We start from the raw sequence: 27602 nt of genomic DNA, 5'->3' as shown, positions 1-27602 counted from the left end.
ATATAAAACAAGCTTTAAGATAACCAAATAAATATAAAAATAATTATGTATGAGTTATAACTTTAATCGAAATTCAGTAGGGAGGCTAAGACATCAAAAAATGAAAAAAACCAAATTTAGATTTAAGAACATTAAAAGCAAAATCAAGAAAATCAAACATCAAATTTATATATACGACCCTCGTTTCATGTATGTTATATAAAACATTGATTAATTGAACCTCATTTCTTGAAAAAAGGAATGAACCTCATATATATATATATGACCCTCATTTATTGAGAAAAGGATATTGACTTTTTTGTTATAGTAAGTTTTATGAATTTAAAAAGAGATTGATGGTAAATAATATACATTATAGGATGAACAGTTGCAAGTTTGGTGAGCAAGCAATAATGATTCGTGCAACCCCTCGTGTTAGGACAAAGATTATACTGTAATGAAAATAATTGTGAGACTCTAGCACTTGATGTGGCCAAATTAGATGGAAAATATACATAAAAAATGAAATAATTTTGTGTGATATTGTTTTGCTGAGGACGAGTAACCCTAGTGGTGTCCATTTCTTGAGAGGAAAGAAGATGATACGAAGCAGTCAAATCTTAATTATTATTATTATTTTTAATTATCACTCCTTTCAAACAAGTCATGATCATGATGATCATGAGTAACTTATGATCTCAAAAAAGTCAACAAAACTTTTAGTTGGTCATGTGCGCCAAACTATACCAGCCTGCCGCCTGGTTGTAATCACTTTTTTCAGTTTCTTTTGAGAAATTATAAGCTTCCTCACTCTAATTAAAAATTGTTTGATTCATTATCAGCCTTCTCACATGAATCATATACCATCTATCCTTTTAATTTAGTTTTAACAATTGGATAATCTCCGTATACCAAAATTGAAAATTTCTGCCTAAAAGATATAAATATAGTAGTGATGATAAGTAAAAATAAGTTTTGATAATCATATAATTATTAAACTCACCTAACCCTTTTGCGGGCTGCCTCCTGGTGACAACCATGGGTAAGGGAGCAATCATGCCAAGCATTTGGTTTAATGGAGCTCATGTGTCTTCCACTATAGGTTAGAGACCGTCAGATCTTCAAAACTCTCAACTTTCATATATATATATATAGAGAGAGAGAGAGAGAGAGAGAGAGCTCACTTCCTCCATGTGGGAAGGTTGCATTATGTCGCATGCAGACTTCCTCCACGTGGGAAGGTTGCATTATGTCGCATGCAGCGATTCCCATGCAAAGAAAGGGAGAACTGTCCTAACAGGACAGAAAAATATATCAATATTAAACTAAGTACTAATTAAAACCTTTTATATATATATATATATAGATTTTCCCGGATTACATAGATTTCTATGATTCCATATGCATGTCCGTCTATTTCTGTAGACTGTACCGCTCCTCATTTCCTGGATCACCGCTTTCCTCTTGCTAGCTACCTCGACTTGATGAAGCTGTCATTTAGTTTTTCCAAGGAAGTAAAGTTAACTTGGGTTGTTTAGATAAACTGATGGGGGAGGAGGATGTGTTGATAAGGCAAGGGAGATCTCTGGTTGAGACTCCCACTTATTCTGTAGCTACGGTCATTACAGTCTTGGTTTTTGTTTGCTTTCTCTTTCAACGCTCCATCTACAGATTTGGAAAGGTAAGTCATTTCCTCCTATCTCTATATGCCTTTTAAATGGTTTCTTATAGTAATGTAAAGGGTTCTGTTTTTTTTTTTTTTTCTTGGGGGGGGGGATTTTGGTTTGTTCAAACAAGATAGCTATAGCTAGTGTGCTTAAAGACAGCAGTCACAACACAGCAGCAACTTTGTAATCTTGTCCTTTTGGGGCCTTTAGTGCTTAGTATTTGGATTAGTTGAGTCTTAAGGTTGAAGAGAACTACAGTTTTGCTAAATGTACTGTTTGGTTGCTGAGAAAATGTGGGAAATTAAAGGTTTGAGGAAATCTTCATTTTGGATTTTCCAATTTTGTGAAGGCTTGTCTGATTTTTATGTTTTGCTTTTGTACACAGTGGTTGGAGAAAACAAGGAGGAAGGCTCTGTTTGTTTCTCTGGAGAAGATTAAGGAAGGTGTGTGTTTACTATTTACCTCATTAATAGCAGCTGCAAGTTTGTTCAGAAAAGAAAAGGAAAAGAGAAATTAAGGCATGATTATGCTTGTTGATCAATGATTGAGAGTATGCTATACACAGGGTTCATGTGTTAATACCCTTAATTGATTTTATGTGTATATGCTTTTGAGGCATTTTCGTCTCCATGTGGGTGGGTTGTGTCCTGTCTAGCTGGTTTTGTTCGTGTTTGCCTTTCTCTCCTTGTTCATCGCTGTGTTTTGAGAGTTCGAAGATTAAACATGGCTAGAACTGAAGAGGTGCTGGTTTTCGGTTTCTGGTTTTGATACACCTTTTGTTTTGCTACTTGTCCCCTTTCTTCCTGTTAGAGCTGATGCTGCTTGGGCTTATATCTCTGCTCCTGGCACAATGTGCGCGGTGGATATCTGAGATCTGCGTGAATTCATCTCTTTTCAACAGCAAATTCTATCTTTGTTCTGAGGAGGATTATGGCATCACTCGGAAAGTCTTGTTTGAAAATCCATCCCCTTTCCTGAATGAGAGCCATATTCCACCCAAAAGAATAACTACTCAAATATCTCATCAATGTGGTGAGGTAAATTTGCTTTTCTTGTCTTTTGAGTTTTATTAGGTGTGGTGATCGGGAACAAGCCATGGTAAGTTATAGTTTTCTCGATTTCAGGGTCGGGAACCATTCGTCTCCCTAGAGGGTCTTGAGCAGCTCCACCGATTCTTATTTGTTCTCGGCATCACTCATGTCCTGTACAGTTGCTTGACAGTTGGTCTGGCTATGAGCAAGGTACTATTATCACCTTATTGATTATTTTATCTCTAGGTTTAAAATGGAGCTTCTAATGTATGCTATATATCGTAAATACTTTGATTCTCAACATCACCAATACTTGATGCCTGCCAAGTTTTATTCTTTAGTTAAGAAATTAAAAATCCAAGTTGCTCCAACTCCAAGAAGTATCTTGAAGTCATTTCCAAGAAATATTATTGTTAGGAATTGGACTTTAAATTATCTGCTGTTTGTTTTTCCCCTAAAGCATCATACTGTAACATGTTAGCGGCTTATTGGGACTCTTTCTTCCAAAGATGTTAAGTGAACATAGGAAAACAAGTGACCTCTGCATGTTATTCATCTATTTAGAGGGGACGTAATAGACCTACCATCACAACAGTCAAGAGAAAATTCAACCTGTAATTAACAAAACTGAATAGAGGAGGTGAATCCATGCATGCAGACAATCAAACTAGTACGGATTGCAGACTTAGCTTGTATGTTGTCTTTTCATGCAGTTTGTAGGCCCTCCTTAAACACTGCCGGGGCTTATTATTCTTCTTGTTGCATGTCTTCCTAGATTTACAGTTGGAGGAAATGGGAAAATCAGACGAACTTAGTGGCTGATGGGAATTTACAAGGTAAGCAAATTGGATAGCTAGTTTAATGTAGGCTCCTAGTGACATCTCACACCATGAAAACTTCTCCTGTCATGTCTTTTTCATTTGTTTAATGATGGATAGCCATTTGATACACGCTTCCCCTGTTTTCTTCTAGTAGACACCATACAAAACTAGTCGATTTCAGTTATGAGGCCATCTGATACATTATGTGCATCCACATTCCTAATTTAAATTTAATTGATCATCTTCTTTAATGATGGATAGCCATTTGATACACGCTTCCCCTGTTTTCTTCTAGTAGACACCATACAAAACTAGTCGATTTCAGTTATGAGGCCATCTGATACATTATGTGCATCCACATTCCTAATTTAAATTAATTGATCATCTTCTTTCTACTCAGCCTCATCTAGTCTTTTTATGGCTATGCCTATGTCACAAGGATATTGGCATCAGGCTAATTGATTGTGGAAATGGATTCTTGTTTAAGACCGTGAGATACAGCAGTATGCACAACTAATCTTCCATTCGAAGGGAAATCGATCCACATTTCACTGGATCAACTGATCTCCTTATAGTTAGTTATATCACAGGAACATTAACATATGGTAATCAGTTTTGCCAATTTACTTAAGGTGACGACCTTCAGAGAGCTCCAGTTCAGAATAGATGGACAAATTGGTCTACATTCTGGTACCAGTGATTGCATTTAGAGGCAAAGAAGAAAGCCTTGCAAGCTGTCTTGAAAATGGCTTATTGCACATCTATAGTTAAGTTAGTAGCACATTATGGTCGTATGTTCTTATATGAATTGAAAAAGAAGGACTGAGTTTAATAACAAGAGTTGGATTGTGCAGAAATCATGGACCAAACATAGACATTAATGTAGGAATGCTACATTCTGTTAGTCTAATGTATGAAAGTTCCTTTCAATTTTAAGATATCAATCGTGTGTCAGTGAACACAAGAATCTGCCTATTATACAAAATGGTCTGTGTTATGTGCTAATGGCTGCTGGAAGTGTGTGTAGACTTCTTACTGCAGAACCTTTACTTTTTGTATACTGTTTTTATACTATTGCTCCCCCCCCTCCCCCTCCCTGTCTAATAAAAATTTCACTTTGATAATATATTTATCCAGTTGTTATTATGTGGCATCCAAAATCTCACCGTGTCATCTTTCTCTCACTATCATTTTATATAGCAACGAAAAACAAGGTGATGAGGCGGCAATCCACCTTTGTTTTCCAACACACATCTCATCCATGGAGCAGGAGTCGAGTTCTCATTTGGATGGTAATTTCCTTGCTTTCTATGTATATGACTCTTTGTAAAGTTGTGATGTTTTTCCTTGTTTTGGGCAATTATTTCTAGTGCATATATCGGTGGCATCTATCATTTACTTTAAAACATGTTATGTGGACTAATTTAACATAATATTTGTTGTGAGATTCATTCTTGCACTCTAGTATGGACATATTGTTGTATATATATTTCTGGCAAGGAAATGGTGTTTGAAGGATGTATGGAGGACTAACCAAAATTGTTTAGTTGACACATTGGTTTCCCTTCCTTTTCAATACTCTTGGCAACCTATTATTTTGAAGTTAAGGTTCCTTGAGTAGGTTGGAATTTTGTTTGAAAAACCTTCAGTTTCTGCAATCTTGCTGTGGCATTTCTTGACTTCCTGACAATATAAGAGGCTGAGAAATCCATGCAGCTTTGTGCTATCGATGATAGCAACGATTCCCCTGAAGGTCTTTAAATTGACTACGGAATTTGCCTTGTTTTTGGTTTCAGTTTATCAGGACATGATAAGGATGCAATAGGTTTGAAAAACCTTTGACATATCCTTAGTGTCTCATTGGGAATCTGCACTGACTCATCACACAAAGGGTATTCCTTATGTAGAATGTCCCATTGGAAAACAAATGCAAGTCCTTGAAGTGAAAGTTTATCAGTTTTGTAAGCTGGGAATTTGTGATAAAGGATGATTAGAATTAGAGAAAATGAATCGGAGGGTTGAAGCAGACTATCGTTCTCACAAATGACATTGCTATATATTGACACTTCAAGTCACAGAAAATAGATTGAATTTGCTAGTAACGTATATTATTTAGAGCTAGCCTTTACTTCATGGTTTAACAAGTCAACCAGTCATATAAAAGAGAGATAAACAGAACCTTCAGTATTGTGTTGAAGAAAGTCTTGCTGTTCAAGTTGGATGATACTGTTTTGGTCCCTCCGATTATTCTTAAGGACAGTTTGTGAAATGGATATGCCAAATGGTAAAACACCACCGCTATCCATGATGATTTGTAAACTAAAACTTCATTCCCTCTATACTTGATTGTTTCATGCTCCAATATGCCCCACAGGAACTGTTGTGCTGATTTAGAAGGACAAGTGTGAAAGTTTGACTGCAATGAATCCTCTGAGATATAAACAAATTGCCACACATATCATTTCTTATCATCTCTAATTGAGATTTAAAGTGTAGCACTAGTTTTGTGGTGCGCATTTTTTTTATCCAAATTGATGCACTGAAACATAAAGGATGACTGGTTGAGCGTTCTATCTTCTTGTTCAATGGTTATGCTATTTCATCTCAATGAGTTGGCACATAAAATTACAAGAAATCTACACAAAACACTTTCGACTCCAACCTTGCAACTGTTGTTTCAGGAATTAGCCAACTCAATATCAATCAAGTACTAACATCCTGAATGCACAAAATAATCAGCAGAATATAGCAGCACATCTCAAACAATTGCTATTCTTTACACTGCTAGGTTTATTGACAAAAAACTTTTTCCCCAGGAAATAAAGCATTCTCCACATCTAGGACTTGTATTATGCAATTGAGCAGTCCTATGATTCAGTATCTGGTGGGAAAATGTTACCTACACAAAACTCACAATCAATATTGTCCAACATTTTTGTGTAAGCTTATGAGAACAGTGCTCTGGATATTCTTCTGATGATTTTGGTTGTCTGGTAATCAAATGATTCCAAGACTTTTGTCAGAATCGGTATTATAACACTTACTAAAGATATGATGTCTAATGGCCATACCATTTCCAAAGAAACAGCGCACAGGAAGACCAGTGTATCTTCCACCCATCCTACTTTGGATGACGATCAATTTTGACTTTTGTAGAACAGGGTTGAACTTTGAGTGTTTCCTTATTGTCTTTCCTGCTATATTATTTTTTCCTTCATTTTTTTCTCACTATGCTCTTCTTTATTGCATGCCCATCTGAGAGGGATTCTGATTGTGTTTTACTTATGAAAATGGTGTCCTTGTGCAGCTTTGCTTCTTTCGACAATTTAAGAGCTCTGTAAAGAAATCAGATTACTTGGCATTACGATTGGGTTTCATCACTGTGCGTGTCTACTTTTTCTTGATGCATTACTTGAATATCTGTTGTCTCTATTTGGCTTTTTCCATCATAGTTACCGTACATATTCTAACTTTTATCATTTCCAAGTTGATCTTGTGATTTCTCTTTTGTAACATCTGATCCTCATTAAGGAATCTTCAGCGTATGTACTCCATGCACTTTAAAACGAGCTAGTGACTTAATTGTGATTCTATTTTGACAGACTACTGGTATGTACTCCATGCACTTTAAATGGAACTGCTGACTTAATTGTGATTCTAGTTTGATAGACTACTGGCACCCAACTACTTAATATTTGAAAATAACATATACTCTTGTTTCATGGAAAAATATTATGAGAAAAACATGATCCAGAATTGCATCCAAAGAATATGGAAGATTCTCAGCAGATTACAGCTGAACTGGATAATTTTCTTGTAGATGAAAATCATAAAGTTTAGTTTCGTGCATGCAAACTCTACCATGCTAGCAGTTCCATATTATTCTATTTGTTAAGCCTTGTTTAAAAATGCTTCATTGCTAACTGGTAGACCTTAATTCATTTAGGATATGAAAATAATCAAATCATTATGTTGATTAGCTCTTTGGTCGTGTACTTAGCCTCCTTTTGTTGTTTTCATTTCATTAACTTTGTGCTGAAGTCGTGTTGCATGTTGTTATCATGTTTTCAATTCTGCAGAAGCACAAACTGCCAATTTCTTATGACTTCCATAAATATATGGTCCGCAGTATGGAAGATGAGTTTCATGGAATCTTGGGGATCAGGTATGTACTCGTTTGAATGAATTTTAATTCTTCCACCAATTTCCTCTGATCGAAAAAACTACTAGTTCTTTGCGAGATTTTCCATTTTGGATCACATACCTGCAGTGTCCCTACAGATTTTATTCCAGTCAGACATGGTTCAGCCTTATATGTTGAAGAGCCAGGTGGAAAATAAGAAACAATTTCTATGTTTCCAAAAAACTCTTACGGGCTACGCAATGCTTGTCAATTTTTATATACAAAAGAAAGAAACAGGCCTAATAAAACGGGGATGGGGCATTGAGAAATTATGGGGACAGCCACCTTTATCTTTCTTTAGTAGGCCAAAATAAAGGATTCATGCATGCATTTTACTATCTGGAACATCTTGATAGTGGCAGGATAAGACTTCAAAATGGATCTGGTTCCTAATTTCATCGAGGAAGGTGAAGTATAGATTTCATTTGGATGATTGAAGTTGCACATGTGCAAACATGTACGTAATTATGAGATTTCATGCTTTTACATCAGATGGACACCAGAAATGAAATCCTCATTCTGTGATATAATTATTATAGAACCAGTAACCATTACAACCTTTGAAGTTTAAATACCTGTAATTTACCATGTTTTGGAGTTAGAAGATGAGGCTTAATGAATGCAAATATTTCAAGGAAATGAACTTTGTTAAATTGAAGGATGTAAATGTAAAATTTCCCTGAAGTGAAGAAGCAGTATAATAAATTGAACTGAATCATTTTCCTAAATTTTGTAGCTGGCCACTTTGGGGATATGCAATAATTTGTATCTTCATCAATATCCATGGTAACTTGTCGTTTCTTTTTCCAGCATGTAAAAAGGATATCTCTTTGGTATATGTTAGATTCTACCATTTTCTTTCTGAAAGGTTAAATTCTTTAAATGATCCAGGTTTAAATATTTACTTTTGGCTTTCCTTCATTCCTGCTATTGTAAGTATACATATTCTTTCTGTCACTTTATCTAAATAGCAACGGTTGCTGCATGATGTTTTTCTAACATATATGTTTCACACATCAAAGCTTGTGATGTTGGTTGGAACAAAACTTCAGCATGTTGTTTCAACGTTAGCACTTGAGATAGGGGAACAAACAGGTCCATCCATTGGGAATCAAGTAAAGCCTCGAGATGGTCTTTTTTGGTTTGGTAAACCAGACATATCGTTGAGGTTGATACAATTTATCATATTTCAGGTGATAATATCGATTTATATCCTGTGTCAGATATATTGATCTCTCTGTGTTTCATACAGTTCTTCTCATTTGTTTTCTTGCCCTGCATGCAGAATGCTTTTGAGATGGCAACCTTTATCTGGTCCTTGGTAGGTTTAAGCCCTTTTTCTCTTTCTGTGGGCTTCTGTATTTCTAGTGTATAGGGGTTAGAAAAATTGTCTATATGTTCATGAGAATCGGGATGGTTCGCATTGTAACTAAGGCTTCAGATGTTAGAGAGAAACCGGTTCTTGAAACATGGTATAGCTTATGCAACTTCTGAAAAGGAACTAGTGGATAAGTTGACAACATAGATGGGTTAGCGGTGCTTGTTTCTTGTTACATCTCAAATGTCTCTAACTGTCCATTTATTAAATAGCTTCAGGCTTTGAAAAGCAAAAGCTGATAGGTCCTTTTTTCCTTCTTCGAGGAGAATGAACTCTTGTATTATCTATTCTTAATCATGAGTTTTCTAATTTTTCTGTGTTTAGTGGGGATTCAAGAAAAGATCGTGCTTCATGAAAAACCATCTCATGATAATTGCTCGATTAGCTTCTGGGTATGTTCCCTTCCTAATTTTGAACCACCCTTGCAGATTTTCTTCGAGTTCTTCCACTAGTATTGCCAATGCATAAGGCTTCTTTCTTTGCTAAGTTATATAATGATCTGGTTATTTGATCTCCTTGTATTAGTCCTCCACAAACATAAAGACACCACAGATTCAGTAACAATCTATCTCCTTGTTTCTTCAAGATGTTTATTCAGAATATTAATTTGGCCTTAGGAACCGGTTTTCAGCTGTGCACATGTAAGATAATCTCATATTAACTTTTCAATAATATCAGGAAAAAAAATGTATGCTATCTGGTGCGAAATTGTATCCAGTCAGTTACATAAGATGAAATCCCTTATCAGTTACACATTAGAAAATCTAGATACACATTAGAAAATCTAGAAACTTAGGCTTTGGTCATCAAAGTTTCCTTCCATACACCAGAGGTTATCATGCATGCAAGGCCAGCGAAAATCCCTGTTGCTCACTGCCCAATAGCTATGACAGCAATGAAGTCAATCCTTAGTGTTGTCTGTCTAACATGCTTCTTCAAGCAATTCGGCAACTTAGGCCACAGTGGCTTCAGAAAATCTTCTTGTTGCAGTTTCTATTGATTCTGAGCTGCAGACAAGATATAGTCTTTTGGAGAGAGAACAGTTCCATGATGTACCTTCTCCCTCTCACAGGGGGGTGAGCAATCACAGGCTGATTTTAAAGTTTCTCATTTGATGTCTTTCTTTTTTCTTTCTAACTCTCATGTTGAAACTTTTGTTTTCTGCACATGGTGATGCCACAAGCATCCAACCAATGTTCATGTGCATCTAACCTGATTAATTAGCACTTTTTTTTTCCTGAAAATCCAACAACAAAGAAAAAGTTTTTGTAATTTTGATTTTGAGTGTGTTAGTAGCAAAGACAGGTCGCTGGCATTGTCCAATTGCTTTCTAGAATCTCTACCGTTGGCAATTATTAATCTTTGGATTTCAGTGACCATCTTATATTTGTAAATGCAGGGTTCTAGTTCAGTTCTGGTGTAGCTACAGCACAGTGCCCTTGAATGTCATTATTACACAGGTTTGTGCAATTTCTTTTCAATGTTGGATATGTCAAGAAATCTTTTCACATTCCATTCAGAAGAGGGTTCATTGAACCTTTTCACCATTCAGATGGGATCACGGTTTAAGAAGGCATTGGTTGCTGAGAGTGTTAGAGATTCTCTGCACAGCTGGTGCAAGAGGGTGAAGGAGAGGTCTAAACGCGACTCGGCAGCACTCTCAGTTGCTACAAGATCAGTGTGTTCACTAGACACAACGATCGACGAGCAGGATGAAATCACAGTGGCATCCGGGACTCTATCGCGGTCCTCTTCCCTAGGTTCTTTGAATGAGGTAACTGTAGCCCCACCTCATGAACAAGAAGAGGCAGAAGAAGATGCTGAGACCTCAGATCCACACCAGGATCATCACCAACTTTCACTGAGGATAGAAGAGTACTTGAATGATACTGCATTGCAGCCTCCACCGATTATCGATGAAGAGGGTGATGATTTGGGCGATGAAGAGGGATCAAGAGCAGAGACTCTTATAGAATTATTTCAAAGGACTTGATTATTTTTAAGACAGCTTTGTTCATGGAAGCTTCATCGTCCAAAATTATGTTACCACTCGTCTATGAGCCTGACAAACGTTTCCTTGAACTGCCAAAACATGTTTTTATGTAGTCACTAACTGGTTTTTTTCTCCCACGCGAGATGCAATTTTTTGTGCGTGTGTTTTTTTTTCTTTTTTTGTACGAAAACATATTTTTTATTATTAGTAGTATTGTTTTTTAAATAAAAGTTAAAGGTAATCAAAATAAATGTTCGTGGGGTTCTTTTTATTTTGTATCACTTTAATTAAAACTTCCTTTCTTTATTTTGATAAAAACATGTTTTTCTTTATAACAAAATATTGTTTTTTTAATAAAAACCTATAGATTCTTAACCAAATTTCATTCAAAAAATATAAACATTCATGAGAAAAAAATAGTTAATTTGAAAACATTATGTACATAATCTATAATAAAAATAAAGAAATAGTTATTTTATTTTTATTAAATATCCATGAGCATATTGTTTTTAAATTTCTTTTTATATTAGGTTCATACACAATTAACAATTCACTAAGTAATTGTTAATATTACTATTAAAAAATATAGATTTATTTGAAAACTAAGTTAAATAGGATAATAATTTAAATATTATTTTATTTATAGTAAATTTTATTCAATTTTTTTTAAAATAAATTAAAAAAATTGATGGGTAATCTATAAATAAATAATAAAAAAAAAAGATACCTAGGCATAGGAGGATGGCCAACATGCCTTTTCTAACAGGCATCCGCTTGCTTGGCTTGCTTTTTTTCTTTTTCTTTCTTTAAGGAGTGTAAAATATATTATTCACCCTATTTTTTATATATATAATAAAATGAATAATGTGTTGTTTTCTATTTTAAATTCTTATCATTTTTTCCCAAAATCAAGTTTCAAGATTTTTTTTAGCCTTGAAATCTACCTTTTCAATTTATTTTTATTTATAAACATCTTAAAAATATCTTAAAGACCTTATTAAACTCATTTTTAATTTAAAATACCTTTCAATCAATCTAAAAACTCATTAGATTCAATTAAAAAAAATCTTCTTAAATTTCAGTCTAGTTTTTAAAATTAAATAAATAAAAAAACTCCAAAACACCTCGGCAAAACTTTTATATATAAAATAAATTTATTAACACAAAGATTAGTTTTTTCCAAGCCAAAATTTACCTGACCAATCTCTTTCTATCTCTTTTTTTGATAATTTCCAATCCCTTTCAACCTTTTTTTTTTTTGGATAATTTTATCTCTCACCTCTCGATACATATAGACTGAAATATAAAAAAAATCTTAGGATAAAAACATAAACTCTTAAAACTTTAGGACCAAATATGAGTAAATTGAAACTTCAAAGACTAGATTGAGAATTTCCATGCCTTTTGAGCAATTGACTCTCTTTTTTTTTTATCTATTTTTATCTCTAATCTTTCAAAAAAAAAAATTAACTACAATCTTAAATTTAATTTTATAAAATCGATATTTAATTCGTAATAATCTTCCTCCACACTTGTAGTTGCAACTGCAATTCTCTCGGTACAGGGCTCTTGCCTTCCCTTACTTTTATCTGTGGCATAGAGAAGATCTTAGCCCAACTAAGCTAAAAGGCACCTGGTTGCAAGTGAAGGCCACCAAGGCTGTGTTCGAAACTGTGTTTTTAAGCTAAAAATGTTTCAGATTAAGCATCCAAAACAAATCCATTTTTACAGAAACACTTGCAAAAGTACACATGCGTGTGTGTGTGAGAGAGAGATCCATGGCGGTTGAGGAAACATTCCCATACACTACAGATTTATTAAGTAAACGCAGTTTCATTTGAGACTACACAAATGAAGGAAGAAAAACTTGGGACAAGTTAAATTACATGCTCAGTAACAGTAGAAATAACAATCATAAAATCCCCCCCCTGCCGGAACACCACCGACGACACAAACAGAAAGAGATCTTATTTAACCGCTAAACTCTTCCTCTTTGTGTGTCTCGATGACAACATCAGACGTAGGATAAGCAACACAGGTGAGAACCCAGCCTTCCTCTATCTGGTCATCATCAAGGAAGCTAGCATCAGACTGATCCACAGTTCCCTTCACAATCTTGCCAAGACATGAAGAGCATGAGCCAGCCCTGCATGAGTAGGGGAGGTCAATCTCTTCTGCCTCCTCAGCATGGTCAAGGATGTAGATGTCATCGGGGCATTTAAACTCCTTCTCACCGTCAGGAGTGATGAGCTTCACCGTGTGTGCTGCCATTGCTTTAACACGTCCTCCTCGACTGGCTTTCAAGCCAAGAAGAGCCTCCCCCACGTTGGGAAGAGCCCGTAGGCTTGTCACTGGCACCCGGCGAGTAAACGATGTGCTGACCATGGCGCTGGAGAGGGCTGCTGTGGTGGCCATTCTCTCTCTCTCTCTGTCTCTCTGAGTGTGGGAGGCTGGAGTAAGGCTACTGCTATTGTTAGAATGATAAATGGTAGGTTTGTGGAAATGGTGTGGTTAAGAATAGGAGAAGTCAAGTGGCATACAATCCTATCTGCCAAATGGCAACCTTTGGTGGCTGGCGTTATCTTTCTATTATCACCACACACACACACACACACACACACACGCTCTCACACAGATGTTCACCCTTCTTCACCAATACTGTGGCTGGCACAATCCCATGGCAGTTTTTGGCATCTTTTGACTTCTTTTGCTATCTTTTTATTTTTTATTTGATGTTAAAAGTATTTTGTAATAGGATTACTTGCAAATAAATACCAACTCCTCTAAAAAAAAAAATTATAATTATTAATTATAATAAACTCTAAGTCGCTTTTGGGACCAACATTATAGGCTAAAATTCTGCCAATTTTTTTTATCCTCGAGTTTTTTTAACCTATTACATCATTTTAGGACAGATTAAAAACCAATTACTTTAAATTTATTAAGCATTGACAAGATTAAAAGAAAAGGATTGGAGGTTGAAAGAAAGGGAATGAAGTGAGAAAACAAAGGAAATCGGTGGTGGTTTCAAAAATAGAAGTTCTCTTTGGTTCTCGCATTTTCCAAATCTTAAAATCTTGGTCCCTTGATTTTTCAAAAGATCAGTTTTATTTTTCTTATTTTTTTGCCTTTCAAAATGGATTTGGTGAGCTTGCTTGGCTTGTTAATCTCACGTCTAATATCTTTTTTTTTTAATTATTAATGTTTTAATATGTATTTTTTTAAAATATTTTGTTTATATTTAAATTAATACATATTCTCCCTGATATTTTAAAAATTTTATTTAGGTTTTTTTTAGTATCACTTGTGTAGATCATTCATGCTAGACTTGTGTGCTTAAACTTTGTTTTTATTGGTGTTTTTACATGTTTTTATAATGTTTTTTTTAACTAAAATATAATTAATTTTTTACTTAGTTTATGAATATATTCTAGAAAAAAAATTGATCCTGGGAGGGATTCTTTATGTCCAACCTTACTTACTTAACTTTTTTTCTCTTTAATTTTATTAAATCATTTTTATGTATTTTTTAATTGTTGTTTAATCAAATATAATTGAGTCTATAATATGTGTTTCAAGATTATATGCTTACATTCATATATATATATATATATATATATATCTCAAGAAGTTTTTAATTTATTCTTTGGTTAAATATTATTTGGTTTTTAATTGGTTTTCACATAAAATTATGATATTTTGTTTTTTAAAATGTACAACCTTACATAATAGTTTTTTCTTTTAATTTTATTTAATTAATTTTATGTGCAATTAATTTTACGTGTCTATTCTATAATTATTTAATTAAATAAAAAATTAATTTTAATAAATAAAATAATTAAACACAACTAGTTAAATTACCTATATAATCACAACTGATTATATTACCTGATATTATTTATCACTTAATTTTTTTAGTTTCAGGTGTCATTAATGATTTTTTTTTTCACTTATTAACACTAATAATTCTCAATTTAATTAATTAAATACATACACAAACTTTTTAATTTATATTTAAGATTTTTATTTTGTTAAAAAACATATTAGAAAAGCCTGCAAATTTAATTTTTCTGCTGGAAAACTTTTTTTATATGATGATCACAGGTCAAATAGCTAGTAAATTTTGTAAATATTGATTTCAAAATACACCTCAGACAACCAATAAGGAAAAAGCACTGTAACGTCCCTCAGAAATGAATGGTTGGGAAATTTTGAATCCTTTAGCAGCTCGTCGTTCCTTTTTTTCCCGTCGCCGTACTACAGACAGCGAGCTTCAGCCCAGCCACGTATCATGCTACGAACACCACATAAATGGATGTGAACACCATTGGTCTAATCATCTTGGACCCTTTCCAGACCCTAATGCTCCTCAGATCACAAAATTCATGGCCTACGGGACTAAACCACACCACATGTTTTCCAGGGCCAGACAAAATTGAATTCGCTTGGCTATTAGAGTTCGTTTAAGAATATAATTATGATTATTTTAAAAAAATTATTTTTAACATTAATGTATTAAAATATTAAAAAATATATTAACTTTAAAAAAATTTAATTTTTTAAAAACCGTTTCTACCAAACACACCCTTAATGCCCAGGGATTTAGCAGAGTTCAAAGCAAGTAGAGATAATAACAAAACACAAGGTGAATCTGAAAGTGCAGATACTGCTTTAAAAAATGTATGGCTTAGGAATCAACAAAACCGGCCTTGTCAGGATTTTGTTTCTCATGAACAGGTCGAACACGAAGTTACAAGAATGTTCAATGTCAAATTACCTGGCAGAAACAGCAAAAATAGCAGAGTTTTGAAGCAGTGCAAGATGCATTCCTGAACCTAAACATGACCGTTCTTCCCAGGATCAGTGAACAGTAAGAACAAGTTCAACAAAAAAACGAAAGGATAATAGGCACCCGTCCTTGGTGTTGAGCACCTACTTCCATAGCAAAACGTAGAGCAAAATGACAGGCGTTTGATATATTTTTCTAGCTTCACAGATTACAAAACAATCTCTCAATTCTAAATTACGACTATCACTTACAGCAGGGGAAGAAAACCAAAAAATATCTCAGGGCTTCCCTTTGTCCAGAGAAAGAATAAATTTATACCCCATCCCAAAACCCTGTTCCATCATCTGTTGCGTTGTTAAGTCCCCCATACATGAACGGAGGCTTCATCTAAGAAATTATTGTCTCAACAATAAGAACATGCTCTGATGAAGCACAATCAGGTCTAAATTTCTTTGGTGATGCCCTAGTCGCATTTAATGTTCTTATAGATCCTCCTCACAAACAAATTGGAGCCTAGATAACCAACAGCTCCTGCACATGCAAATAAAAAAAGGGCATATCAATCATTAAGAGAGAACAAAAAAAGGGCACGATTAGGGCATCCTTGCTCCCTGGTCAATTAAGTCTCAAATTGCATCAATCACTACCCAAATTGGTAGTATTTGCTCTCTACTAGCAATCTCGGTGGGGCTCGTCACAAATTACTATAGGACAAAACTAACAGGTATAATCTGTTTCCCATCAGAAACAAGAGGGGAAATTTTAGTGAGAAAAGACAATAGAATAAGTCAGCACTAATGCAACAGTGACAGCAGTATTATGCATTATAAACAACAAAAATATCATACTCACCACAGAGAATTCCCAATCCAAGACAGAACATCAAAGTGTATCCAAAATAGAAGCTTGTCTGGAAGAAGCCCGACATCTTAGTCTTCACATAGTAGTAATATATTGAGTACAAGTACACATAAACAGCTGTTGAGGCAGCAGAGAAGAATGAAGTCCATTGCCAGTGATAGTTCTCAGCATTAAGCAAGAAATATGTCCCCACTATTGTTACACAAACTGTTACAATAATGAGAATCAGGAAAACAAGCAGCATAAAGCCGTATACATAGTAGACCTGTCAACCAGTAACAGCAGCAAGGTTAGTACAGCGTCAAGCAGATACATTGCTTAATCTGTATTATGCATTTGCTTTCCAGTTCTCATCCATAAACAAAAGACATACGAGTGATCAGAAACATTTTAATGTAAATAAAAAAATAAAAATAAAAACTAAGATAGGGTACCCAAGAAAACAGTCACTCAAGTACAAATTGGATTTGAGCACAGAATGGTTAGTATATATTATATTTGCAACATGCTTTTTCCAAGCAGGAAAAAAATTATGTTGAAGTTCTTCATTCGTTTTAAAAGATTTGGCCAGACATCGATAAGCATGTCCATGCCCTTATGAAATAGAACTCCAAATAGGTTATTAAGCAACAAGGTTTTCATAGATAATTAAACTCGCTTGAAGTCTGCCAATGTAACAAACTACCGTCATACACATTTGATGAAAGTTTTAACCTTAAACTTATACACAATATTTGCTCCACACAAAAACACAGTGAAAATCAAATCAAGAAACAATCATTATACAAGAGATCGATATAATTTTGTTTGTTCCAATAAAAAATAAAACAGATATGTTCACCTTGTAATTCCAGAAGGATGTGAAGACAAAGTACATCTCAATGAATATGCTGCCAAAGGGCAAAAGTCCTCCCATCATCGAGACCACAGATGGTGTGAGGTACCATTTCTTCTCAGGAATTGGACGGGGAATGGTTTTCACACGACATGGATTGTTTGGAGCACCACTCCAATTTCTTCCAACAACAGTGCCAAGAAGGGCCAGAGGGAAGGAGATGAAAGCCCATATTACAAAAACAACCACCATGGTGCCAAAGGGAATTGCAGCTAAAGATCCATAGAATATAGCAATTGTGTTCAGGATGAACCCAATGCCAAAGCACATAAATGGAAATAGACAGGCAGTGAGAATCATCGACTTGATCCAACTTTTACCTGGCAGCCAAAATAGAGCCATAAGCAAATGATAAAGGATGACAACGAGAACAGAAAATCAGCTGACTAATGGACAAAGATGCATACCCCCATGGCGAGAATACATCCCCCCACTTACATAACCAGCAATAAATGATGTGAGAGCATAACATACAATGAAAGTCGTGACAATTGCTCCTCTCCTGCAACACATAAATACCATCAAACATTACCTCACAAGCAATGACCGAAAGGGAAGAACAAAGATTACAGCAAGAATACCCCAAACTTTTTTGCCAGTTAAAGTTTACATCACTTGGTTTCAAGACATACAGTATCCAACAAAAGACCAATTTTAAGAGGATGACGTTGACTACATCCTCATGTCAATAGACAAAGATTAAATCAACATTCTAATTAAAACCATTTAAATAATGTTTGCCATCTCCTGTCCCTTCTCTTCACTTCTACAGCATTTTCAGCAGCCAAGCAAATCCGAACGGATTCAACACAACCATCAGTATGTGATACGGTGATTCAAAGACGCAAGCATTCATAACAAAACCAATATACATGATTCATTATCAAAGAAGAATGAAGTTGATTTTGAAAGGCTAAAAAAGATGAGAACTCCACACCTCTCAATTTCAGCAACGGATATACCACAATGAAAGATGAGGATGCACAGTAAAACTAAATTTATTGTTAAATGACAAAATCCCCAACACAGCATTAATTCCAGCAAATAAACAAGCATAGCCTGAAATGACATTAACCAAATGAATGTCATTTTATGTCTATCTGTAAATGTATACCGAACCTAATCCAAGCGTGCAACCAAGGTATTCCAAGAATCCAAAGTTGCGACTCATCCAAAATCCTTGCCAGAAAAATCTCAAATGTAAATCCAGTCATTAATTTATTTTATCCCAATTGAAGAGCACCCTTCTCACAGCACCAAATCCCTATTTCCTAACCCACTGGCGCCCTGATGTCTGGAGGCAATGTCAACATGAGGTGGCAGAAATATCAGTTATGACCATGGATCCAATTTTTACAACTTTAATTTTGCAAGCGATCATTGAAAAGAACACAGTCAAAGGCATCCTCCATCTCCAAAATAACCCTCCCCTCAGATCTCCTAAGTCAAGAACATCATAGTTTCAGGATGACACGCCCATTGCAGATTTATGTTTGTTATTGTTCAGTGGCTTGTTCAATGAGAAAAAGATTAAGGCAAATAAGAGGGTTGTTTGAATTAAACAGAAAAAAGATGATTTAACAAGCAAATCAAGATTGGACACTGTAGATGTCCTAAGTAGATGAACCTAGGGCACTTTGATATGGAATAAATAAAGGCACTATTTGATGTCAACACATATTTGACAATCATTTAACATGTAGCTTGCAGGATGACTTATGTACTAATCTTAAATGGAGACCATTTTAAAGAAGATAGTGCAGAGTATAACAAGAAAAGAAGTTCAAGATAACGATCTTCATGGAAATTGCAATCGCCAATATGCACCAGCACTATAATACAGAAAAATGATAGCTGCAATGGATTGTAAGGTCAAATATTAAGTTTACCTGCTGATGATAAATTATAAAACATATAAATATGATAAATTGTATAACATGGGGTAATATCTCAACATACCCGACATACAACGTTCCAACAATTGCCATCAAGATGACAAGAAGCACAAGCATCGCCAGCTGAGCACCTGTTCCAACGACAGCTGAGAGAAGAACCAAACTGCGAGGTGGCCGGAAAACATCCCCATGAACAAGTTTCCAGCCAGTCTCCTCACTAACATCTCTTTCCTGAGAATGTCAGTATAATTAGCACAATTAACAATATATTGCTAAATAAAAAAGAGAGTAATCTGACCAGTCAGAATCTACAAGAATTCTCTATAAAAACATCAAAGATAAAAAATTATTCACAATAAACCCGTTATTTAAACAATAACAAGAATCGGGAGAAGTATACCAAAGACTCCACCAGATCATCATCATCCCGAGCATATTTTGCATAGTCATTTCTAAGAGTCCGCATCAAAATCATTGACACTAAACCGGTGAGAAAGATAACCATCATGAATGAATTGAAGATGGAAAACCAATGGATCTGCACTTTCAAATACATTTATAACTAAATAAGTAAAATTAAACAAATAGACAAATTACACAATTAAACAGCCAATAATCCAACCCACAATCACAAGTTTTTGTAGAACTAATGAAACAATGTAAAACAAGATAGCAAACAATGAGAAGCACAATACTCAACCAATGTTACCTGATGCTCAAAGAAGGGGTAGTCCAAGTAAACATCAAAGCGACGTGCAAAACTGACATTAGTCAAAGACCATTTGACAGAATATGTCATCTCCAACACTGTCCCAGCTTCAAGCGGCTTTGGATTCTCTTGTGTGAGATTGACATGAATAATCTGCAAGCAAAGATGCTTTTAGCACTGATGAGGAAAAAAATAGCAATGCCATTAATAGAAAGTCATATGGAAGTTCAGGAACCACAAACCTGATCTTTATTATATTTGATAGTGATGCTCTTATGCGTGAAAAGGACATGCTTTCCATTATCACTGTTCTTATCAGGACGCAATTCACCCACAAAACCTAAAATATAAATAAGGATATATTCAAGAATAAATTATCTAGTCAAATTGAGAGAAAAGTACAATGTAAGTTCAGTGAATACGTACCCCATAATGGCAGATCATCTGAACTTGCAATCAGAATTCCAAGGATCACAAACCAGAGACAAAAGGACAGAAAAGTAAACAATGAGCATCCCAGTATACAAAGGAAACATAGTTCCAAGATATAATTTAAAAGATCATGTAAACCTCCAAAAAAAAACCCACATGCACACACTCATGCTGCATGATAGAGGGAAACATAGGGAAGGAAGCACAAACAGAGTAGAGGAATCATGACCATTAAATAAACAGAAGCCTTAACAAACTGATATCTAATAAACATATGCACCACAGCACTTTCATCCACACAAACAACACATCTGAAGAATACAGCTCAAAACATACCAATGAAGAATTCGAACCAATAACTGTTCTCAATTGCATCCTTGAATTGTTTGACCTTTGCTTCATCTAGTTCAAGCTGACAAATAACAGCTTTGTCCACATTCTCTATTAAAAACAAAAATAAGAAACGAAAAGGATGTCAAATTAAATGCAAAAACAAACATATGGTCAGATTCCACCAGAAAAGTTAATGAACTAGAAAAGAATTTACGTACTCGCAAACTTTAAGTCAATCTGGCTATCAATAAGCTCATTTCCACCAAGGACCTCGCCAAGGCCACCCCATTTGTGTGTCCCATCATTGCCAGATGGATGGCAAAATGGAAGGCTGTAATAGTTGTATGTCTCTTGTGGATTGTTGTAAGGACCCACTTTGTTTACCCAAAGCTTAACTGCTTCATCTTGTCCAAACTGCAGATGTAATTTTTTTAAAAAAAAACTTGTCATTGGAGAATAAATTAAAAGCATATAAAAAAAAAAAAAAAATTGTCATTGGAGAATAAATTAAAAGCATAGCAAGAGATTGGTTGAAGAACACATTTCATTTAAATAAAACCATCAGGACAATCATAAGAAGATTCAAGCTAGTTAGCTCATACAAAGACAGGAAGCACATCTTACTGTTAAGATATCAAGACAAGAAACATCACTTTACTCTCAAAAATGGAATCTGTCTCCCACTCTAGATAGTTGGTCACTCTTCCTAGTCTGCTCTCGTCATCGAAAATCACGCCATAGTCAAATTTTCCCATTTCTCACAAGCATATGTATATAAAAGAATCAAATTTAAAGCAACTACAAGATGTGAATATCATCACACTAAGTTCCAAGTCCTCTGAACGACAAGATAAATACGAAACACTAAAGCTAACAGTCATTCCGAGAAAATTCAACTTCAATTGCTCCTGATTAAGTTCATCCTATCCATTAAACAAGGTGCATTGAACCAGCAAAGTGAATTTCCGCATCAAATCTTGCCAACCAACAAACAAAACACCTTTCACAACGCAATGTATAAGCCGTCATTTGCAAAATTGAGACTCGGTCAAGAGGTGGTTTTTTAAATAAAAAGAGTGTTCCCTAATGAGAATTAAGCCAACGAATTCCCTATAAAGTAATCCAAAAAGATCCGGTCATAATCAGATCCAACTTTCCAATAATTCATTAATTTTATACAAGAAAACGATGCAAAACCTTGCAGATCTGAGTCAAATTCGTGAACTTAATACATAAAACCTAAAGAGCGAATCGCTATTGGTGAGTGCACCCGAGTCAGAACTAAACAAATAGGGTTTGAGATATCAAAATTTCAGTTTACCCTGTGATCTGCGTCGAAGGCGAGAGCGGGAGAGAGGAGGAGGGAAATGAAGGCGACGAGAGGAAGAGATCGAATGGCGGAGGACATGGCGATCGCCGGTGACGGTAGGATCTGACGGTCAAGATTCGCTCAATCAAATCGAACCAAATCTCTCTCTCTTTTTATTTCAAAAATCTTTTTTCTCAAGGACGGATGAATTCTCTCGGGCTGCTCTGATTTTTCCCGTTATAGAAAGAGAGACAGTGTTGTATTGTAATGCAAGGAGGGTTCTCAGATTTGCGAGTTCTTAATTCTCAAGGGGTGTTTTTTTTTTTTTTTTAATAGTTATAAAAGTTGACCGGCTGACGGGTAATGATCAGCCGTGATTAATAACGGACTCAGATTTTATTTTGATTTAGTTTTTTATTAAGATTTTGTTCGAGATATCATTTTAATTGGGGTTTTTAAAATTTTTGTTTTGAAATATTTTTTTATATTTTAATATTATTTTTATTTTTTTTGTTTTGAAATAATTTTTTTATGTTTTTATATTATTTTACACTTTTAAAATCTAATGTGACTAAACTTAAATGTTTGACATATCAAATTTGATGACCTACAACTTTAAATAAAAAATACTTTAAAAAATAACTGTTAATATTATTTCAAACACTTTTAAAATCTAATGTGACTAAACTTAAATGTTTGACATATCAAATTTGATGACCTATTGATATAGAATTTAACCTGTTGTAAGTTTCAAATTGAACTTATATTGTAGGAGAGTTGACTTAGTAAAACCTAAACATTTTGATATAGAATTTAATTTAAGCCGTTGTAAGTTTCAAATTGAAGTTATATCACAGGAGAGTTGACTTAGTAAAACCTAAACATTATAAATGAACTTATCACCTGATTGTTCCAATTAAATATTGATTTAATTTTTTTAAATTAAAATAATTTTTTCTTAGTAAAACCTAAACATTATAAATGAACTTATCACCTTATTATTCCATCTTATTATTCCAATTAGTTATTTATTTAATTTTTTTAAAATTAAAATAATTTTTTAAGATTTAAAAAAAAAATCCTTGAAATAATATTTTTTTGAATTGACTCAAATTAACCTACCTTAACTGGTGACTCAAGTCTTAAATCAAGTCACGAGTCTAATTCAATTTGATAACTTTGATTAAAACAAAATCACATCAAAACGATTTAAAAATACTAAAAAAATAAAGTCTTAAATCAAGTCACGAGTCTAATTCAATTTGATAACTTTGATTAAAACACATAAAAAGTCATTAAGTTGATCCACTAACTTATAACTATAGTTTAATTATTATTTTTTTAGCAAGAATGACGACCCATATAGACTCTATAAAGATCTCATCCGAGGAAGTTGAATTGTTATCGCGTTTGAATAAAAAAGTTAAATTGGATTCAAGAAAACAACTTATGATGGAGGAAATAAGTTCAAATTTGTCGAAGAAGTCAAAAATAACCAATATGGTTTAAGTTCCAAGGATCCAAGATGGTTGAAGATTGTTGGGAGAAGACTATATTTTGAAAGATGATGAAAGGATTTTGGTGAGGATAAATGTGCACTTATTAAATTGTTCGTTGAAGATAAACAAAGAATCAGGAACCTTGATGTCGAATAATAATCATCAAGATTATAAGAAGAAATGTTGGTTATACATAGTTAATGAAAATGGTCTATATTTTATGAAAGATTAAAGGTGATCTAGGATTGGTGGATTTTGGAAACAATTTCTTTCTTGCTAAGCTCTCCATTCCTAAGGATCGTGATTACATTTTTTTTAGGTTTATGGATGATGGCAGACCACTATCTCATAGTAAGGCAATACCATCCAATTTTTAATCATTACAAAGCAACAATTGAAAAGGTCATTACATGGGTAAGGTTGTCTGAAATATTACAATAATATGATCTTATAGAGACATATTAGATATGATAACCTTTTTTGGTTCTCATGGAAATCATGCTAGAATTTATATGGAAATGGACCTTATAAAGCCTTTATTGTTGAAGTTCAAATTAAGAATGGGGTTTAGTTATGTAATAAATGAAGGCCTTTATCTAATATGTTTTAATAATGGTTAGTATAATCATAAGAAAGAATCATGTCTTTTTATACAGCATCATGTTGAAGTGTATATGAAGTAAATGGTATGAGTAAAAACAATATATTAGAGACAACTAACATAACGATCAGACCGAAGGTGGCAGGAACATATAGATAATGAATACGAGGAAAAAAATTAAATAAAAAAACTATAATCATGGAGTTAAGGAAGCCATTTGATTCTAGTAAGAGATCTCATATAGATACTATAATAGTTAAGTCTAAGAAAAAGATTAAAAAAACTAATTTACTAGAGGGTTATTGGCTCAACGTGTTACAAGGATTGAACATGAAAATTGAAGTAATTAAGGTGGAATCGACTTCATGGGGCAGTAAATAAAGATAATGATATTTCTAAAGGCAATTTTGGTAGGAAATGATAACATTAAAAAAATACGCCAAGACAATAAATTGGTTGGTAAAAAGGACTTTATTCATGGACCTCAAGTCCTTAGCCACATAAAACTAAAATGGCCAAGATCAATTATTCTTATTTGGTTTTAATACAGGAGATTCCTTTTATCCTAAAAATTCATAAACCAGAGGTTTTTCATTAGTTTTGTCTATTGGTCTATGTGATGTTGATTTAAGATTCTAACTAAGCTCTTAATGAATCACCTTAAAATCTGTATGCCAAAGTTAGTCACTAAATATCATAGCAACTTTGTCATAGGCTGATGATCAATTAGGGTGAGATTTCATTAGAGACACACTAATGGATGCAGGTTTTCCTCATCAGTTTATAAAACTTGTTATGCATTATATTAAGACTACAACATATTGTTCTTTTAAATGATAGCCTTTTGTTTAGTTTCACACCTATGAATAGTGTTTGACAAGGTAATCCTCTCTCCCTAATATTTTTGTTTTATGTCTGGAAATGTTATCCTAGCTTATTTTTAAGGTGTTTAAGATAGGTTTATGGATTGTTTTTAATGTTAACAAGAAAGTATCTCATCCATTTTTGCGGATGATATGTTTCTCTTTGAAATAAGTAGTGCACTATTTGAATTTGTCATATGATGTTTTGGGACAAAATGTAAGTGTTGGTAAAACTAAAATGTTTTTCTCTAAGAATATGTCACTCACACTAGCAAAATCAATCAGTTATAATAATGGTTTTGCCATTACTGAAGATCTTAAGAAGTACTTGATGTTCCTTTCTTGCACTGCCAGACTAATAAGCAAACCTATAATTACATTATTGAGAATATGTATAAGAAGTTGTTTTGTTAGAAATCCAAGAATTTATCTTTAGTGGGGATAATTACATTATGCAAATCAATCCTCGCAATGGTCCCTTTATATCATGTGTAGTCCCTGCTTATTTCAAAATCCATATGTTATAAGATTAAGAGAAATGTTATGGATTTATATGAAGAGAGAACTTCACAAAGATAGAGTTCACTTTATCAATTGTCTAAGCTAGATAGAGGTTACAAAGCCTTCATTATGAGATTAGAATGGGGGTATTATATATGATAGCACTAGTATTTAGGCGAGTGTCTTATAAGGAAAACATATCAAGTCATAGGATCACATCCCTCAGGTTTAGGCTAAAAGTAAAGACTCCATATTATAAAAAGCAATATGTAAAGTTTAACCTCAAGTTCTTAATGATATGGGTTAGTCTATTAGGAGGGGAACACATATTTAGTTTTGGAAGGCTAGTTAGTTGGAAAGGTTTAAGCCATTAATACACCACCCATGTAAAAGATACCAGAAGTGATATTAAACGTGACTGTTGTAGAGATGGTGTCTAATAATAATACTATGGAAAAAGGAAGTCTATGCTTATTTACTTCTCATGCAGGTGGTATAATGGTTATGACAAACTACCTTTCTCTTTTAGTACGATGAAGGGTGATTCAGTCTTCTAGCATAACTGTTCTAATGGTATGTTTTCTATTAGGTTTGCTTGTAATATCCAGGTAGGGATATTGAGTCCACAATGTTATATAAATCTTATATAGAAATTAATTTAGAAATGGAATAAACCAAAGAAAATCAATGCATTTATATGGATTGTCTCTTATAAAAGTATGTTGATGAATATATTAAATATTGGCTAAAGAACTTTATTGTCATAATTGTCTATAAAAAATAAAGTTTGATATTCATGTTTTAAGAAATTACCCCATTGTTTATAAGGTATGGAAGGCTCTTATCAAGCATGATGATATATTGAGTTTTTTAGTGCAGATTTAATCTCATAGTTAATAAATAACCTTTCATTTGGAGTTGTGGTCTAATATATAGAGAAGTGGACAAACTTAAAAATTCTTAACAAGGAGCCCATGCTAAACTCCAATCCTTAAAATGCAATAAAGTATCTTATTGTAGACATTAAACCCGATAACAAAGTCAATGCCAATTATTGAAACAATAATAGACAAGTTTGTATGGTTGATGAAAATATACCCCCTAGAGCGAGTAAAATTAATGTTCAGTAATTTAGGTTAATGTTTGATTTTGCAAAATTACATTCAATTTTATTGACCTAGAATAATTAAAACTTTTGAGACTCAATTTAAAACTTAAACAAATATTTAGTCCCTATTTTTGGCTAACATCAAAAACAAAATTAGATAGGCAAGGGAACTATTTAGCCATTTTTTATCACTACACTATTTTTATTCAATTTGATTGTTTCACACTAAGGTTATTTAGGATTGAACTCAATAGTTTGTTTCAATTGCTTATTTACAGTGATCTTGTGACATCAATAAAAAAAATCTAATGCTCGATTGATATTTGGTTTGATGAGATAAAATTAAATGTTATTAGTTTAAAATAATTAAAGATTTGGTCCAAATTTAAAACTGAAACAAATGTGTATCACCATTTTTGTGAGGTCGCATAGTAAAGTGTCATACATAGCGCATGTGGCATGGCGGGATACTAAAAAGTCGTCATCTAGTTGCTTGATTCAGTGTCACTAAAAGACCTGGGTGGACTTGTTGTGATAAAAAAAGGTATTAACATCCTGCATTGTGTAGACTGGATATGGTTTAAAAGTGTTGATGAATTCCTAACCAGTTGTTCGATCATGACTCAAAACAAAGATTTACGCTCATAAATAAATTTGACATTTTGAATTTATAATGGGTTCGTGTACCTAGGTAAATTCTTATAAAAAAATAATGCAGGAGTTCTTATAGGATTCACCTATCCTGAGACACAAAA

General features: G+C 33.8%; 3 protein-coding genes across 3 annotated transcripts; 1 reads left to right on the top strand and 2 right to left on the bottom strand.

Moving 5' to 3' along the window:
• Nucleotides 1-1492: 1492 nt before the first annotated feature.
• Nucleotides 1493-11282, top strand: MLO4 (Seven transmembrane MLO family protein). Its single transcript, XM_011029984.1, has 15 exons — nt 1493-1660; nt 2032-2089; nt 2457-2683; nt 2771-2887; nt 3453-3513; nt 4699-4790; nt 6806-6880; nt 7578-7663; nt 8418-8467; nt 8573-8613; nt 8704-8874; nt 8967-9002; nt 9384-9451; nt 10459-10519; nt 10612-11282. The coding sequence occupies exons 1-15, from the start codon at nt 1526-1528 to the stop codon at nt 11050-11052; spliced, it is 1719 nt and encodes a 572-aa protein (XP_011028286.1). The 5' UTR covers nt 1493-1525; the 3' UTR covers nt 11053-11282.
• Nucleotides 11283-12837: 1555 nt separating this feature from the next.
• On the bottom strand, nt 12838-13548 carry LOC105128366 (ferredoxin-like). Its single transcript, XM_011029983.1, has one exon. It carries the CDS (start codon nt 13465-13467, stop codon nt 13024-13026), a length of 444 nt encoding a protein of 147 aa, XP_011028285.1. The 5' UTR covers nt 13468-13548; the 3' UTR covers nt 12838-13023.
• Nucleotides 13549-15882: 2334 nt separating this feature from the next.
• On the bottom strand, nt 15883-22592 carry LOC105128365 (transmembrane 9 superfamily member 1). Its single transcript, XM_011029982.1, has 12 exons — nt 22288-22592; nt 21185-21380; nt 20970-21074; nt 20628-20645; nt 20444-20541; nt 20202-20354; nt 19893-20030; nt 19557-19723; nt 18005-18099; nt 17544-17917; nt 16694-16967; nt 15883-16372 (listed from the first exon to the last, which is right to left on the bottom strand). Exons 1-12 carry the CDS (start codon nt 22372-22374, stop codon nt 16305-16307), a joined length of 1773 nt encoding a protein of 590 aa, XP_011028284.1. The 5' UTR covers nt 22375-22592; the 3' UTR covers nt 15883-16304.
• Nucleotides 22593-27602: the final 5010 nt, after the last annotated feature.

The sequence above is a fragment of the Populus euphratica genome, unplaced genomic scaffold (assembly GCF_000495115.2).
Source record: "Populus euphratica unplaced genomic scaffold, PopEup_1.0 scaffold14.1, whole genome shotgun sequence".
Taxonomy (NCBI): domain Eukaryota; kingdom Viridiplantae; phylum Streptophyta; class Magnoliopsida; order Malpighiales; family Salicaceae; genus Populus; species Populus euphratica.
The sequence above is the reverse complement of the archived record's forward strand: the minus strand, read 5'-3'. Positions and strand labels throughout refer to the sequence as shown.

Excerpts from the sequence above, each read along its gene's own strand:
- MLO4 (XM_011029984.1), top strand. The coding sequence starts at position 1,526 with ATGGGGGAGGAGGATGTGTTGATAAGGCAAGGGAGATCTCTGGTTGAG. Across the intron at positions 8,614-8,703 it reads TTTCCTTCATTCCTGCTATT|CTTGTGATGTTGGTTGGAAC; the intron begins GTAAGTATACAT and ends CACACATCAAAG. Across the intron at positions 9,452-10,458 it reads ATTGCTCGATTAGCTTCTGG|GGTTCTAGTTCAGTTCTGGT; the intron begins GTATGTTCCCTT and ends TTGTAAATGCAG.
- LOC105128366 (XM_011029983.1), bottom strand. The coding sequence starts at position 13,467 with ATGGCCACCACAGCAGCCCTCTCCAGCGCCATGGTCAGCACATCGTTT.
- LOC105128365 (XM_011029982.1), bottom strand. The coding sequence starts at position 22,374 with ATGTCCTCCGCCATTCGATCTCTTCCTCTCGTCGCCTTCATTTCCCTC. Across the intron at positions 20,355-20,443 it reads TCAAATATAATAAAGATCAG|ATTATTCATGTCAATCTCAC; the intron begins GTTTGTGGTTCC and ends CTTTGCTTGCAG. Across the intron at positions 20,031-20,201 it reads ACCCCTTCTTTGAGCATCAG|ATCCATTGGTTTTCCATCTT; the intron begins GTAACATTGGTT and ends TTGAAAGTGCAG.